We start from the raw sequence: 16,918 nt of genomic DNA on the forward strand, positions 1-16,918 counted from the left end.
GATCGTGTCTAGGAATGTGGTCCTTGCAGAGAGATTCTTAAAAATTCCCGAGGAAATTCACTGTTTTCAGAAAAGTGCCGGAATATGAGATGTTCCTTAGCCTATTTGTGAATAGTAACTAGCAAGAAAAAACTAGTTCTCATAATCCAAGTAGGGGAATGCAACGTATCCAGTACTATTTTCAGTCCTCACTTTCCTTTTGTAAACTCATGAATGCTCAGTTCTCATTCCTGTAAACGCTCTGAGCCTCCCGGGACACACTCAGGACAGCTCTGGTATTTGGTGGTTGAGTACCCCACTGCACGGAGCTGCTGCATGAGCTCATGAGGTTACTCCGGGCAGTATGACTGACACATGCGGAACCATCGCACTCCGTGTGTAACATGCATTGAACTAGAAGTTCCTAGTGGGTGACTAACAAGCACATCCCAAGGATTTGCTTACATGGAAGAACAATAGAGCTGGCTGTAAAGGTTTTCAGTATCCTCTCATTCTGTGGTTTTAGAAGCACACCTTTGCTATATTAACAGCAGATAAGAAAGACAAAAGGAACATACAATAAAAAAAGTAATCTTTATTGTTTTGGCGCATTAATAATGTTGTTTAGCATCCGTTAGGGTAATAGTAGCATTTTCCTGCATGCAGTTCACTAATACAGTATTAGTCAATAATTTTAATAAAAGTAATCTATATTTAATTTTCCTGTGTAAGAAACTTAAAATGTCCTGATGTGTTGGATTATACAATTTTGCTACTGTCTCTTTGTGAAAAAATATTGTGGACCCAAGATAGCATTTAGAACTGTTCTACTGCAGCATGAATCAAAAATATCTGTGAGCAAATATGAGAAAAGATTAAGGATTCTGTGAACGAAGGTTGTATCTGAAAACTTGCAATGCAGGCACTGCTTAGACATTCAATTTGAACTTTACACCATTTCCCAACTGCAAAAAACCTTAGATTTTTAGAAGCAAATGATGAACTTATTTCGCAGAAAGTATTGACATGTTTGCAAATATTGTAAAAAAATAAGAACCTAGAGCTATCCGTTCTCTTAGTTATATCTTGTTCTCTGGAGTTCTTCTGTGAAAAGTGCTATGGACACAAAGTAACAAAAATGGTGTGACTTCAACCTGAAGATAAAATTCAGTTCTTGTTTTATGTACATAATGCAGAAAAATAAAATAAAATGATTTTTACAGTATTTATATTTGCTTATAAAATTCTAACATTATTTTCAACAGTTTTAGTAGTTTTCAACATGTCTGTACAGTTTGGCTATACACTATAGGCTTTTCACTGAAAATTCAAAAATGTAAAACAAATAAGCTCCTAAATAGCTGCAAAATATTGCTTAATGGTATGGAGGAATGAGGTCTTGTTGAGTAGCTTATTTCATTTAGCTCTGATGTATGGCTTCCCATATTTAAGAATCCCAGTCAGTCAAAGGAAGAGCAGCATAGGCAATATAAACATGCATTGATAGCATCCAAACTATCTATCATGGTAGATAATACGTAATTTTACCTGTTGAACGCTTGCACACTACACTTATTGTGGTACATATTTGATGCAATAAATGTGCTTAGGTCATTATCTGTTTGCTCAAACATGCACCACAGGTTAAAAATTACTATTTACATAGCAGAGGGCTTTTCATTAACATGTACAACAACATCAGCCTTACTGAGAGCTGAAGATGGCTAAACAATACTGCAGGATAAAGCAGAACAACTTTATAAAGGGCTCTTTTTGATCAATTTGGAGGGCTGAGGCAGATTCATTTAGTACATGTATGCAGAAAGACATTTGACAAAGACAAAATCTGTGGCTCCAGACCTAGAAAGAAGTTTGTACTCTCTGAAACTTAATGGTCTGTGCAAAAAATAATCCATCTCTACTGTTCTTGTGAGTTATAGGGGACTTCACAGGTATACCAAGACTTGTTTGGACGTGATACAACATGAATACATTGATTAAGCACCTCAAAAATCTGTTTCTCCTTTCCAGAAACACTGTGCTAAAAAAACCCTGTTGTTCTTTGTGACTTAATGTTATTTTCATGCATGATCTATAAGTGCAGCATGCCTTCATGCAAATCATTTCTGTGTGTATATTAGTCGTACAATAGAACACCTGGCCCTTGTACCTGTAAAGGTGTACTGCATCCCTTTCCCCAACAGAAGCCCCATTTACAAAAATAGTCACATATAATAAACAGCGTATGAATAAAAATAAGATGAATCCACCAACACAGATTTTGTAAAAATATGACGTATGTGGCAGTTGAAATGCAAACAGTGGATACAGTAACCATACTGTTTTATGCTAAACACACAAATACTTGGTTTGCACCCTTTTAACTGGTCCCTACAGTCTGAGTAGCCATTTTTTCTCTCCTCTACAGCAGTGTCAGCTGGTAGTGAGAACAGTAACCTCCTGTCAAGGTTGTTTCCCCATATCACAGTCACAGTCACTGACGAGGGGTCACTGTCTTTTAATAGGCACTGACCTTTAATGTACAGTATATTTGTAAAAATTGTCAGTTTGGCATAGACCTCCAGCAGGAGTCCTGTTGACACAAACACATAATCCTTACAGGCTATGAACTATTCTGCACATAGATTATTTTGCTTGCTATTTGCTTTTATTTCTGGACGTCTTTATCTTCCTTTTCATGCTTTTCTTTGACCAGCCTTGTTACACGATCATAAGAAGGTGGGCAAACTGCTGTTGATGCAGTTATATCGGTTTTCTCTGTAAATGAGTTTTCATTTAACTTGTCAATAAGGATTTCACCTTTCATACCCTGACTAGCTCCTCCTTCAGTTTTGTTTTTGTTATAGATAAAGGAAGCTTGTTTTACTGTTCGTTTTAAAAGGTGACGTCTATAAGCCCGTTGAATAATGACAGCTGATACCTCCTCCTGTTTTCGTTTTAACGTGGTTGTAATTGGTTCGTAGGAAGCTTTTGAAGGATTGGATGCCATAAACCGATCTTCCATCTGTATTCTGAGGGCATCCATCTCCCCACTTTCCCCCAAAACACGCTTTGTGAAAGCAAACAAGATGTCAAGGCAGTGAATTCTGTCACCGCTTACCATGGGCAGATCCATTGCTATTAGCTGGACTTTGTTTGGTTTGGGTAGATGAAGAGGAGGCTCAAGTGCTGCTGCAAAATCAGACAATTTCTCAAATTCCATGAATTGTGTTGCATCGGGATCAAACTTCTCCCAGACTTCATAGAACATCTCAAAGTCATCCTCGCTCAAGGGTTCAGCACTTTCTTCAGTAGCAACACCAAAGTTCTCCAAAATCACAGCAATGTACATGTTCACCACTACCAGAAACGATATGATAATGTAGCTGACAAAGAAGAAAATCCCAACGGAAGGGTTGCCGCAGTCGCCTTTAACGGAGCTCCCTGGGTGAGCTTTGTTAGGGTCACAGTCTGGCTCCCCACTGTTAAGAATCGGGGCTAGCAAACCATCCCAGCCAGCAGATGTGGTAATTTGAAATAGGCAGATCATGCTGTTGCCAAAGGTTTCAAAGTTGAACATGTCATCAATCCCAGCTTCCCTCTTAACATAGGCAAAGTTGGACATGCCAAATATCGCATAGATAAACATGACCAGGAACAGCAGCAGACCAATGTTGAACAAAGCGGGAAGAGACATCATCAAAGCAAAAAGCAGAGTGCGGATTCCCTTAGCGCCTTTAATGAGACGCAGGATTCGACCAATTCTGGCGAGTCGAATGACTCTGAATAGTGTGGGGGACACAAAGTACTTTTCAATCATCTCAGCTAGAAACATACCTAAAACAGAAAAAAAATAAAACCAAGATACATTACCACTTAATCTCCATATCAGAGTAGAAATTTAGAAAAACAGTTTTTAAATTGTTGCTTCTATGTAGCAATTAAAGATATTTTGTAGATTCCACTTGCATAATTTCTGTTATACCAATTATACTTCATATTTGCAGGTGCAATATATGTTGAATGATTGTAACAGTTTTGGTGGTTGGATTAGGTAAATTACTAGATAGAATTAAAAGTTGCATGACATAGTTGTAAATCTTGGAAGGGCAAAAGCCATTGCACAGAGCCATATAGCTCTCTTCAAGTAAAAGTTCACCTTATATTCATTTTACCCTCTTTTTAGTTTAATAAACAAGACTTACCTACTATTGAGAGAATGACAACTACAAAATCAAAAATGTTCCAGCCTATAGTGAAATAGTAATGTCGAAGTGAAATTAATTTCAGGACACATTCTCCAGTAAAAAGGACAATGAACACCAGGTTTATCCAGTATAAAATAGTTTCCATTTCTTTACTCTGGTCATCAGTTTCTACCATCATGGTGACCATGTTAAGACAAATAAGAATCATGATGCTGATGTCAAATACTTGCTGTGTCACAAAATCAAAGACCATGCCTTGGAATTTGTTCTGAGGAGAAAAGAAAAAAAGGAACATCCAATACAAACTTTAATAGTTTTTTTTTTCCTTGTTAGAAGAAAGTGGGAAAATACATGCAGTAAGGCCTGTGAGACTTCAATAAAAATGAAACTACTGTTCTTAAGAAGAGTAGTCAAATTCAAGCGAATACAACAGCTTAGTTCAGCCTCCTTTGTTTGTATTTTTATACATAAAATGGTTGTAAGTGAAAAATAATTTTTTTTTTTACTCCGTTTTCATTTTCTATTTTTGCTGATGCACTAGTTAATGATAGTTTTCACCTGGGTATATTTCTGCTCTCTATGTATCAATAAAAAGTGAGCTGTTTGTAAATAGCTTTGTTCTGATATATAAAAATATTTTTACCCCTGGTCTTGGTATAGGTTTTTGTGGTTTTTTGGATCCCAGCTTTTTCATTGCATTGTAGTATTTCTTCTGCTCTTCTGTCATAAATATGTCTTGACCTCCAAAGTAAAAACATGAAATCAGAACTGGTTATAATCACATTTATACACAGTGTTGAAAAAAAACTTTTAAAGAGAAAGAGGATTTATTTATTTCATGAAAATCAAGAAGACTGAATTGGAAAAAATATCTCTTAGCTATCAAATGCAGCTGTCTACAATCTAAACATTTAGTTCAGAGGTTGTCTGGACGTCCAGTACTGCATCTCACAAAAAAAAAAAAACCAAACAACAGTAATGCAGTATTTTTCTACAGTTATTTTCCATTACCAAGAAATCCTTTTTAGTACCTCTTTTCTTTTATAGGAAGAGATACAGTAAACAGCATTTGAGATAAGCTCAAATAAGTCTGGGCTGCTCAATACTGTCAGTTCTGAACTGCAATTCTAGTGAAACAAAGGAAGCAGACAAAGTCAAGTTTTCAGTACATTAGTGTGTTAGTGCTTTAGGTATTTCTAGTTCAGCAATCACAACATTAGCATTGGAATTCAAAGCCTTCAAGGTTTTTGAGAAGATGGATTATCAGACATTGGAGAAACTGAGCTGGAGAGTGAAGCACTCTTGATACTGTTAACAGCAAAACGCTCTCTTTGAAGTCTTTTATCTTGATTAGCTTCCATGTTCAATGAAGTTCTGATTAGGAAAAGCTAGAACTAGCCTTTGGAGTCTGACAGTGAAGATAAAGAGAATTATGGGTCTTTCATGGAGATCTAACCAAACTCCACTGCCCATAATAACTTTCTTGTAGAGACAGCTTGAATGAAAACCAGTTAGACTCCACAGAGGTCTTGAAGTACATTTTTCCTGAATAAAAGATACTTGCAGATATCTAATTCCAGGAATGCCTATGAACACATAGGACTGGATGCAGCCTGTTTGTGAATGAGTGTTTGGGAAGCTTGAAGACAAGGGAAAGCATGCAATGTACAGTGGACAGGCTCCCTAACCATATACCTCTAGGCCTCTAGCATGTACAGCTTTCAAAAAAATCTTACTTAGCATCTTTCATTAGAAACATAAACCCAACAAAAGTAATGAAGTCCAGTGAGGTAAAATTAAATTGGTATTTCATAGCTGCTTTTGTCCTTCAGCTTTCATTGCCTTGATTGTTTACAGAAAATAATTTTAAAGATGAGCATCTGATACTCAGATCATCTATATTAGTGAGATTATCTACATCTGTACTATGAAACAATAAAAAAAAAGACCCTGAGATAGTTACAAACCATTCCTGTTCTGTATAGTTTCAGATAGTTCAATGCCGCAAAACAGAACTTGAATACTTGGAATAATTAAAACAGCATCTGTAGTGGTGTGATGAAATAATGCTGTATTTTTCATAACCAGAGATCTTTTTTTTTTTTTGTGCTGATAGTATCACTACAAATCAAGAAGAAAAAAGTTAAGAAATTATAAGTGCTGTATAATTTTATACAGTTTGATCCTGTAAGGAAATTTCATTAAGCTTAGGCATGGAAAAGCGGACTTGAGGAAGACTAAACTGGACATTGAAAACAGAAGGGTCTGTCCCATTCACTGCAATGTAAAATCTCATGACGTTAATGCACACTACATCCTGGTAAGATTTTATATCCTAATATACTTCAGCTTTTTCGTTTTTGAACGAACTTTGGGTGTACATCCCATATATCATGCACCTCCATAAATGCAGTATTTTGGAATATATTTAGAAGATAAATGAACCAATACTTATCTTCTTTTTTTGCTGATTGAAGTTATCAATAATGACACCAATGAACAGGTTCAGGGTGAAAAAAGACCCAAAAATGATAAAGATGACAAAATACAAATACATGTACAGGTTGTCTTCATACTTAGGTTGCTGTAATACCTATGAAAAAAAGTGAAATACAATTCCTAAGATTTAATGTGAAAATTTCAACTGAACAAGTGGCAACCTTGGGCAAAATGTCCTTAATATTTTGTGTTTGCACAATACTCCTGTTACTTATATGTATTTTGTCCATTCCATCTATTACTGACAACATCTGGCAGTTTGCATTCAGTTTTCCACAATTTGTTACAGCAGAATCTCATATTAGTTAATTTAATTTTGTTTCATTCTGTCATATGGATATTAATTACTTTTGGAAGATATATAAATACATACTTGTTGATAGACAGACCTGAAGAAAAAAAGATAATTTAAAATATTTGCAGTACTTACCTCTCTTGAGTCAATAGCTGCATACATAATATCCATCCAGCCTTTAAATGTAGCCTGTAAACAGTACACATCTGTTTAAGCATGGAGCTTGAAAACAATTTGTATAATAATTTCCAGCAACTGAGTACAGCACCAGGAATAATTAGCATAACATGAAATTTTTACATAATTTCGTCTCTTGGCTTTCTTCATAGCTGCTCATTGAATGCAGTGCTGTATCCCCATATTTTGTCTCTCTGTGAACATCTTAAGCAGTGAGCATAATTAACTTGTTTCTAATTAATTATCACAAATGCAGTATCATTCATCAAATCACGCCAACTGCAAAGGCTATGAACAGCTGAGAAACACTCCTACGTAACTGATTTGCCACCAATGAAGACTAATGTGTAGTCCCTCCCTCTCAAATCAGTCAGAAAGGTGGGAACCGAAGGGAAGCAAAAATTGGACAGGGTCAGAAGAGGTATTTTCCTATCAATCAGAATTTTGATTTTTTTTCTCCTTTGAAAGACTTTACCTGATTTGGTAATTCTATTTTCACTTTAAATATGTTGCATTTTAATATGCCTCATAGGTGGCAGCATTTAGTGAACTTTGATAGCTATTTCCTCTGTCCAAAATCTGTAAATTTTTATATTTGAAAGTGTGGTGTAGATTGCTTCATCTGAGTGTTCAAAACAAAAAGTAATTTTCTCTGTTGTAGCAATTAGTTCTCTTCTGACTAGGCAACATTTCCAAGTAGAAGCCACTTAGTTTTTAATCCAGTTGTGTCCAGAATAAAACAAAGTGAGATAGTTCTCTGTCATTTAATTCCTATTATAATATAATTTTGCTAAACAAGGCTGCAGATCATTGGTTCCTTCATACTCCTTGCCATAGAGACCAGTTGCAGAAAAAAAATGGGAATGGAATACTCTTAGTCCATGGTTATTGCTGTATCTCCATCGTCTTGAGGTTTCATTTCTAGTGGAGGTTTCAAAAAGGCTTTGCTTATGCAGCATACAAAGCAGCTGGAATCATCCTGAAGTGAACTTAAAATGAGAAGGAATTATTTTCTTAAAGGAAAAGAGGCCCCTTACAGTTTTGAAACAGTGGAATACTGAAAAAGACCAGTATTATCCTAAGATGCAAATCTAGTATGCAACAGCTTTCACACCTTGGGGCCAACACAGAAAATACAAAGTTCCAGCAACTTACAGTACGATGCTGAAATCGAAGTGTAGAATTAGAGGACAAATAAAGCAACATTAAATCTGAAACAAGTAGAAGTCTCAGATGAAGAATTTTAAATCTTTGTGGAATATTTGGACTGCAAGGAATTAGGAGAAGTAGGATCAGCTTTATGTAATTCCTAATATATGTTTAACATATTCTCAAAGACTTTTAATGATGGATACTCCACAAGCTCATTAAAAAAAAAAATTTCAGCACTTGTCGTTATTATTTCCTAATATCTAAATCCTTCTGTTCTCTTTCAAGACTGTCACTTGTCATAATTATTACGTATCTGGAGAACAGATCATCTTTGTGCAGCACCTTTTGCTTATCTGTGAACTAATTGTTGCTGTTTTTCTTCTTTAGGCTGTGATCACTGTTCCTTCAATCTTTCCATGTAGATTGTGTTTTACAGAACTCTGATCTTTCTCATTATTTTCCTCTGAGCTCTCATCCACTACTTCATCTCTTGAAACGGTAACCAAAACTGGACTCAGTATTTCAGCTGAGGTCTTACAAGGTCTAAATAAGGCATGTGACTATAATCATATAAATGGATTCTTAATTCCCAAAGTTGAAGTGTCAGTTCAGTAGGAGAATTTGCCATTTTTAAGTATATTGCCTGACCAATAGCAAATAATGGAACTGGAGGTTCAGTTTAAGACACCATATTTAGTGAAAGAGTGTTATTTCTACTGCCTTCAGTAGAAGCTTAGGCCTGCTTATGTTAGGCTTAGATTTATCTGCAATGCATTTTCTTTAACAGAAGCTATTATTTGGGCATTTGTGCATACTGATAAGAAAATAACACAGAAATATGACTAGGAGATCAAATTCTTAATTTCCTTTTTGTATATTCAAATATAAAAATATATTGTATATTCTCATTGACACTGAATCAAGAGTAATTCACTGATTTCAAATATTACAGCAGTGTAACTGAAATCACCATCTATTCCAAGTGTATTTTTCCCCAAGGAAATTTGAAATATATATATTCAAATGCAGATTCAATGTAGTTAGAAAAACCAACAAAACAAAAAAAAAACCCCAATCTACTTTACTATTGTTAAAAGTATGTAGACTTTTTTCCCTGATTAATAATTTCTAATGAAGGTATAAGTAATGTTGGAGTTTCACCACTCCATTTCTTTACCAGAAATAACCACCAGGAAGATTCACATTCACTTTTGGAGATAGCATAGCATCTTGCTTTTAAAATACTAACCTGGTGGAACTTTGAAAAATGTTAAAAAAGGCCATTAATGTTCACATTAGGTGCACAGAAAGCATATCCACTTGCAACTATGATTTTTTAATTCCAAGTTTTCCAAAATAATACCTTATTTTGGGCCAAATACTCAAGTTTCAATAGCTTTATCTTTGTTTCTGACATAGTAATGAGTACCTTGAATGAATTCTTAGTACTTACTCATTTTTACTATTACTACAAGATTATTAGAAAGTGTAGGGGAATCTAGGGTTATGACATACCTGTTCACTTTGCATGTTTCTTCTGAAGGTGATCACTTTAGAATCTTGTTCTAGATTCTTATCAAAAGTACTTTTTATACGAAATAGAAAATCACATAAATATCTTATTTGATTGAGAAAATTATTTAAGTATCTCAAACATTTATGAATTGTGGCCTTTCTTGTGTTCTTGAAGGTGAGAAAACCCCATAGATTCTGCATATTTTAAAGCTGAAAATCGAGCTGGTATTTTGCTTTCTCTCCCTAAGGCTTTTATCATTCTATAACTGCAAAATCACTGCTAGCAGCTTACTTATCAAACCCTAAAGGATGCAGGGCCACCTGCTTGTTTTGTGCAATGACTGAAGTGCCCCATTTTTTTTCTGGTATGTCAAACAGAAAAATATCTTATTGCTTTTACAAGCATTTTAGTAATACAGAAAAAAAATAAGTGGTGTTGTCACTGACATTCTACTCACACACACACAAAAAAAAAAGTCCACCCATTACACCAGCCTTTGATATTGGTGCAAAATCTCTATATCGTAGATACTGCAAAAAACAACTGACTTGTCCTCTCATAAGAGCTAGGTCCCTCCATGGTAGGTCTAGATTATTTTCTCTTTTGGAACTGTTGGAACAATTGGCAAATTTTTCCCAATTTTCCTCCCAGAACAATCCAATGAGTTAAGAATCTAAGTCTTCGTGTAAGAAATATTTGTTGCTTTTCAATGACAGGAAGATGAAGTAAGCTATGGATAGCTGGGACACTGAAATATGTGTTGACTGCAAGTAGCTGAGGAGTGGTGATTGTGGCCACAAAGCTGGGAAAAAAATTTACCTGGTATTATCCGTGTCCCAGAACAGACTAGGTTACTACTGGAAGAAGAGTTGCAAACCATTTGGAAAGAGTTTTGTTGATACCATTGTGTCCCCCTGACCCCAAGGGGGATTCTAGGCCAGTGGATTTCAAAAATAAGTCAGAGAAAAGAAATATTTAAAGTCTTTCTATTAAAATTCAATTTTGTTATCAAAATCAAATTCCATTCAGTACTTTATTTCTTTCAGACTGCTGGTCCCTCTCTTCTCTTTCCTGATGTGACAGTAAAGTAAATAATTAATCATAATGAAATTTAAATTGTCAGTTATCAGTCACACAGGTGAGATGCTGTATTAGCTGGGAGAGACAGTTCACAATGCTCAGAACTATTGTCTTAGACCCTGTGCAGGACCATGTCTATATCGCTGCTTCATGTTAATGATTTGTATTACTGAGACTTCTTATGCCAACATGAAAGCTAGAAACTTATTTAAAAGATATAAAATTGAAAACTAAAAAAAAAAAATTAAAACTAATTCTGCAGAATTAGACAATAACCTCAAAAAAACCAGAGAGGTTGCTGAACATACACAACATACGTTAGAGTCCGGCATTTTTTTGATTAAAGCTGGGTCAGATTGCTAGCTACTCCAAAATATAAAGATAGTTAGTGTCGTGAGGACACAATTTTTGTTAGTGAAGGCATAAACTTATAGTATCTTTCTGCATATATTTTGTTTCTTCTTTTCTTCCCTCAGTTTTTGCTAAGCAAACTCCACTAGGTGCTTATGCACAGAAACAGCAGCAAAAATATTTATATTATAGTAAGATTATAGTATCTGATGATGTTTTTGTTTTCCTATTTCTCTTCCAAATAAGAAATTGCTTCTTAGATCACATAAGTCTGCACTAGTGGCAGATACACCACTGAGAAGGGATTTCCTACCGGGAATTCTTCTCTGTGACCTAATCACACCAATGAAGATTTTTGGTTTTCAGCAACAGTAAAACTTGAAGTATTCAGGTAGCTGAATACCATTCCTAGGTACTTCTAGAAACATTTAAAGTTCGAAGGGACTGGAGGACTAAAGGAGGTATAAGTTGGAAGAATATCACTTGTTCTGGCAGGTGTCCTAAAAAAAATCTTTATTCATCTTAGTAGGCACTACTGTCTGCTTACGATGAAAAGAGTAATCAATTGTCAGTGCAGCAGTATTACTAAGTCACAGATAAAAATAATCAGGTAAATATGTTTTCTGTCTTTGTTGCTAGAATTGCTTTTCACTGTTACATTTAAACAGTAAGAGGTATATAAAGAGTGATCACTTACTACTTGAAGTAAAGAAAGATACCCAAATCCTACATTATCAAAGTTTACTTTCACGTTTTTCCATCTGGCACTTTGATTGTTTTTTATGAGTTCCTCGCACTGACTAAAGTTGTTGATTTGGTCGACTTCAAACCTTTCATCAGTTGTGGTGTTAACACAGTAGTAGAACTTCCCAGCAAACAGATTTACTCCCATGATGCTGAAAATTAGCCAGAATATAAGACAAACGAGAAGCACGTTCATGATGGATGGAATTGCTCCTAAAAGGGCATTCACAACCACCTAATACACAAATACAGGGGAAAAAGGAAAGAGTGTAAATAGCAGCAATAAAGATTTGAGTACTGTTTTACCAATGCTTAATGAATACTTGTTCAGAAACTAATACTATAAATGTTAAAGCAGTACATTAATAACTGTAGCATTGCACTGTTCTTTAAAATACTTAATATTAGAACATATAATGAAAGGAAAATAAGTGAGAAAATTAAAATAATTAAAAGAAAAACAAAAGAGAAGACCTGGTGGTATTAAGATGAAGCCTTACACTGATGTGTTCTATATAAAAAAGACAAACATATTAAATATAAATACAGACATAATAAAATTGTAAAAGTGCATCAAATTATAGCTTAAAATATTTAAAGAAAAATGTCAACCTGTAGATTTGATCAACATAGCTTTGAAATTTAAGCTGAAAACACAAATGCCATCAATCTAGACACTAAGCTCTACATTAAAAGGATTATGCAGGAATTAAATACATATCTTTATCGTCTTATTGTTCCATGCAAGATTATTACAAAGATTAATTTCTTTGTATAGAAAAGCAAGACAGTTTTGCAATATGTGTCTACTTGAATCAACATAATTTATTTCAAGCTCCAGTCTTATTGTTTCATGTATTGAGTTTAAGTCAGCAATGCTCTTCGTTTATCTAAAGAAGGACATATATCAAGGACATATTTAGGGGTTTTGATTTTGCATTTTAATTTACTTTAGGCCAGTTGCCTTCTCAGCCCCTTGCAGGCAAGATGTCAATAATTACTTATGTAGATAAAAAGTATGTTTCTCAGATATATACAGTAAATCACATGTGTCTGTCAGAGCTATCAAAACTTTTGTGACATTTGTTTGACTAATAGCTGAGCAATTATTTCTCCTTAAGTATACAATAGCAGATCTCATTTACAAGTTATATTTTATTCTCAATTTTACTTTTTTTTCCCTCTGTAAAACATTTAGGACCTTGTAGGAAGGTAAAATAAAATATATAGTAGGGCTCTGATTCTCAGTAATCCAACTCCTGCAAGTAAGACAGGAAAGGATTGACATAGATACTTGGGGTGTATTAAGGTGTCTTAGTCCGTCTTTGTTCCCTGCTTTCTGCAGCAGAGAGGGATCTTCCCCTTTACCAACACCCTTCTGAGCAAGCTCAGAGCTGCTCAATCTTACTCCCTGTATTTCACAGCCTCTTGAAGGCCTTTGGAAATGGTGTGTTGTAGTTGGGTTACTCGTCACTCAGCACCCTCCTCCTCCCAAATGTTATGGTCAGGAATTAGGACCTGTTTAGAGATCTTAGGTAGAAATGTTATTTTCAGGGCATATTTTCTTCTAATTTTAAGGTCTCTTCCATTGCCAGGCAGTAGAAATGGGACCTTTCTGTAGCTGAGAATTATCCCTATCTTTTATAAAACCACAAAGTTTTTAAAATTAAGCTTTTCTTGTCAGCTTCTATTTTTGGTGATAACTTTAAAGGAAGCATACTTGCATCTTGAGATTTCTGTTATAGAAAATGTGAAGTATCTAGGTGGTGTATGCATGAGCTAGCCAGTTTAAAAAAATGTTTATAAAGGCTAACAAGGTCCCAGCAATATTCTGAACATAAGAAACTGTTTTCAAACGAGTGGGGGAAATGGTTTTTTACTATTCTGTGGGGAGAAGAAATCTGTTGCTACTTAGCTTGATGGAACTGAGAACAACATAAAAATTAGGAATGCAATGATTCTGGAATTTATTCCAAGTCTGACCTATTCTATGACACTATATTATGTTATTGCATAATTCTAGGCCAGCTAGTGCTTGTCTTATTTTTTGTTTGTTTGTTTGTTTTGTTTTTGTTTGTTTCCCTTCACCCATTAAAATATTTTGGATGTGTTATACTGATTGAATTCCTCTGTTTAATCCTGGTGAAAAACCTGAAAATAAAGATGTCAAGAAAGAAAGATAAGGATTTAGTGCTGCTACTTAACTAGATTAAGGTTACCTGTGCTCACATGAAGAATGGTTTTATATGAATTGAGTGCCTGCAGCAGTTACCTTTTTAACAGCCCTGAGATCCATTGGACCACAGCACAGATCCAGAACAGGCAGCAGAATGGTAACAGCTACAGTAATTGTTACAACAATTATGAATTTATAATAGTTGTAGAAAGAAAGATTCTACAAAATGCCATCAGTGTGTCTCACATCTTTATACGAACAAGTAATGCAGTCTTGCTACTGAGACTGCCAAAAGATCAGCCACATCTTCTTGAATAACAAGTGAACAGCTTTCAGCAACTGTTCCAACAACAGTTCAACAACTTATTTTATATAGGTCACTGAAAACCCATCAAATGGTAAGAATTTTTGGTCATTACTGACCTGGCCTGGATGCGAACTGGTGACCTAGAGATGAAAGGCTCTGTATCCTATTACCAACCCCTTGAGCTATCCAGTCCCCCTGGAAGGTTTTTTAAGAAAAGAAGAAAAGAAAATTAAAACTTTTAGAAGTTGTTTTCTTTTGTGTTTTGTCTTAGTTTGATTTTTGATTTTTTTTTCCCCCACCACTGTTGAGCCTTTGCCCTATCATATTTGTAATGTAAAACTGCAGTTCTACGTACTGGTCAGATGAACTGTAAATTCCACCTTAGGACTTGAATTTCTTCCACACATACAGTTGGAGGCATCCCTTTATCAGTGTTTTTTTTTTCCATTTAGTTTTTTTGGTATTTGCTTTGGAAATAGCTAAGGTATATCAGGACACTCAGGATGTTAGCTTACATAATATATATCCAAGATAGCACCCATAGATACCCACATGACATCTACACACATAAGTTACAGCAAACGGACAGAAAAAAAAGTGAGAACCAATTGAAAAGTGAACTGAATTCAGAAAAGAGATCAATTAGAATTTCTTAATGAGTTAAAAATTTAGCAAATGAAAATTGTCAGTCTCATCTTGTTGAAAAGAGTCTGTAGTGGATTAACAGAATGTTGGCAACTACAGCTCTTATTTTTGCTTGTTCTTCAAACCTAGATCAGATATGTGTGATTCTAAATGTACTTTTTTGTTTTAAAAGGGGCTATTCTTTTGGGCGTATTTTCTGTTATTCCTTGATACAGAACATAATGCAAATAAATTGGAAAAAGATGTTTGCAGAGTTGTTTGTTTGTTTCTTTTTTAAAATTACCTATGCATTTCCTCAAGGCCAGGATGTTGTTGGTCAGGCTGACTCCGGTAAGCAAGCTGCAAAAGCCCAAGCTGACTCTGCTTGTTCACCTTCCTATAGCTTCAGGGAGGTGGAACAGCAATAAGTGCAAGTGAGAAGCAACACTTGAAACCTACAAAGACAAATGGGCTCTAGACTGTTTTACATCTTAGTTGATACTCATCCAGGAAAAAAAAAAAATTATTGTGGGAAACCATGTCTCCTCTAGAAGAAAGCAGTATTTCATACACATACACAATTTTTTCATGTTTGCATTTTCATAACATTTATTATCCAATATCAGATATATATGTAATATAAAAGAATTACTGCAATACTAATTGTCTCTCTTATCTTCTAGCTGATATGACCTTATGTCAATATGAATTAGTAGTCCAGCTGGAGTTTTTTGTTGCTGTTTGTGTCTTTTTTTGGACAACTGTCCAAAGAAGACAGCAAACTGGAACTGAAAAAAAAATTACCAGTTTTACTACCAGAGCTGTGCATATGTATAGAATGAGGATTGTGCAAAATACCTGCTGTATGAGTAGAATATAAGGAGACTTTAGTAGATTCAGCCTTGCTGTGACACATACATCTGAAACACATAGCGAGATACAGATGTATCATAGTTCTGACAGTAAAGTAGCTTAATGGGTCCTGGCATGTCAGCAGCCACAGGCTTTCCAAGAATTCCTACCATGGACCTGATTCCTACCATGGATATATCAAAGCCTCCTGAAATCTGTAAACAAACCAGGAAAAATCTTCAGTTTTACTTATCCTTTTTTTTTTCCCATAAGTTTTGCAGCTTCTGTGAAGAAGTTCCAAACTCTGTCCCTGGTACAAATGAGGAGGAAGTTACCATCTTTGGGATGGAAAGGAAGAATATAAGACTATGTCTGGAACATTCTTCCTACTTAAAATGACAAAGTACTTTATTTGCCTCCACTTTAGAAATTCTCAACTTCATAATTTTAGGCTTAAACAGGAAAAGTTTCTCAAAGATTTGATGTGCTAGATCTCATATCAGAATCCTTAGAAGGAGTCCATCAAAGGCACCAGAGGTTATTTAACTGTTACTTCATATTTTTTTCTGCATGTACATTCTCATGTAAGATTCACATACACAAGCAGAGAAAGCAAAATAATTTTTAATTCACCAGGACCTTTATGGATTAAATCAAACCTTATCTTCTATGCATGCTATATGGCTGTAACAAGCATAAGACATGGTCCTCCTCTACTCTGTTCCTTGATAGCTGTGAAAGCCTGAGAAAGCCTTCAGGAACTCCAAGGAAGAGGAACAAATTGTAGGCTTGAATACATATGTCCAGAAAAATGAAGGTTTTTTTTCTCTTTAAGTGACTGTCTCTATAGTGAGACAGTCATAGACTTCAGATGGTGCTTGTTACAAAAAGCCATTAATCTCTATCTTAGCAGTACAAAGATTGAAGAGCCAGGTGTTCAAAGACAGCAGCATGCAGA

General features: G+C 35.1%; 1 protein-coding gene across 3 annotated transcripts in view; it reads right to left on the reverse strand.

Moving 5' to 3' along the window:
• Positions 1-554: 554 nt before the first annotated feature.
• Positions 555-16,918, reverse strand: part of LOC104476148 (sodium channel protein type 1 subunit alpha) — a 68,399-nt gene continuing 52,035 nt past the window's right edge. For all 3 annotated transcript variants that reach the window (XM_086750288.1, XM_086750286.1, XM_086750287.1), the window contains exons 21-26: positions 11,955-12,236; positions 7,117-7,170; positions 6,643-6,780; positions 4,831-4,935; positions 4,185-4,455; positions 555-3,816 (exon numbers count right to left, since the gene is read on the reverse strand). In XM_086750288.1, the coding sequence (XP_086606414.1) occupies positions 2,648-3,816; positions 4,185-4,455; positions 4,831-4,935; positions 6,643-6,780; positions 7,117-7,170; positions 11,955-12,236 (2,019 nt within the window). In that variant the 3' untranslated portion in view covers positions 555-2,647. The remainder of the gene's footprint in view (positions 3,817-4,184; positions 4,456-4,830; positions 4,936-6,642; positions 6,781-7,116; positions 7,171-11,954; positions 12,237-16,918) is intronic.

Source organism: Chlamydotis macqueenii, chromosome 6, assembly GCF_036417535.1.
Source record: "Chlamydotis macqueenii isolate bChlMac1 chromosome 6, bChlMac1.mat, whole genome shotgun sequence".
Lineage (NCBI taxonomy): Eukaryota > Metazoa > Chordata > Aves > Otidiformes > Otididae > Chlamydotis > Chlamydotis macqueenii.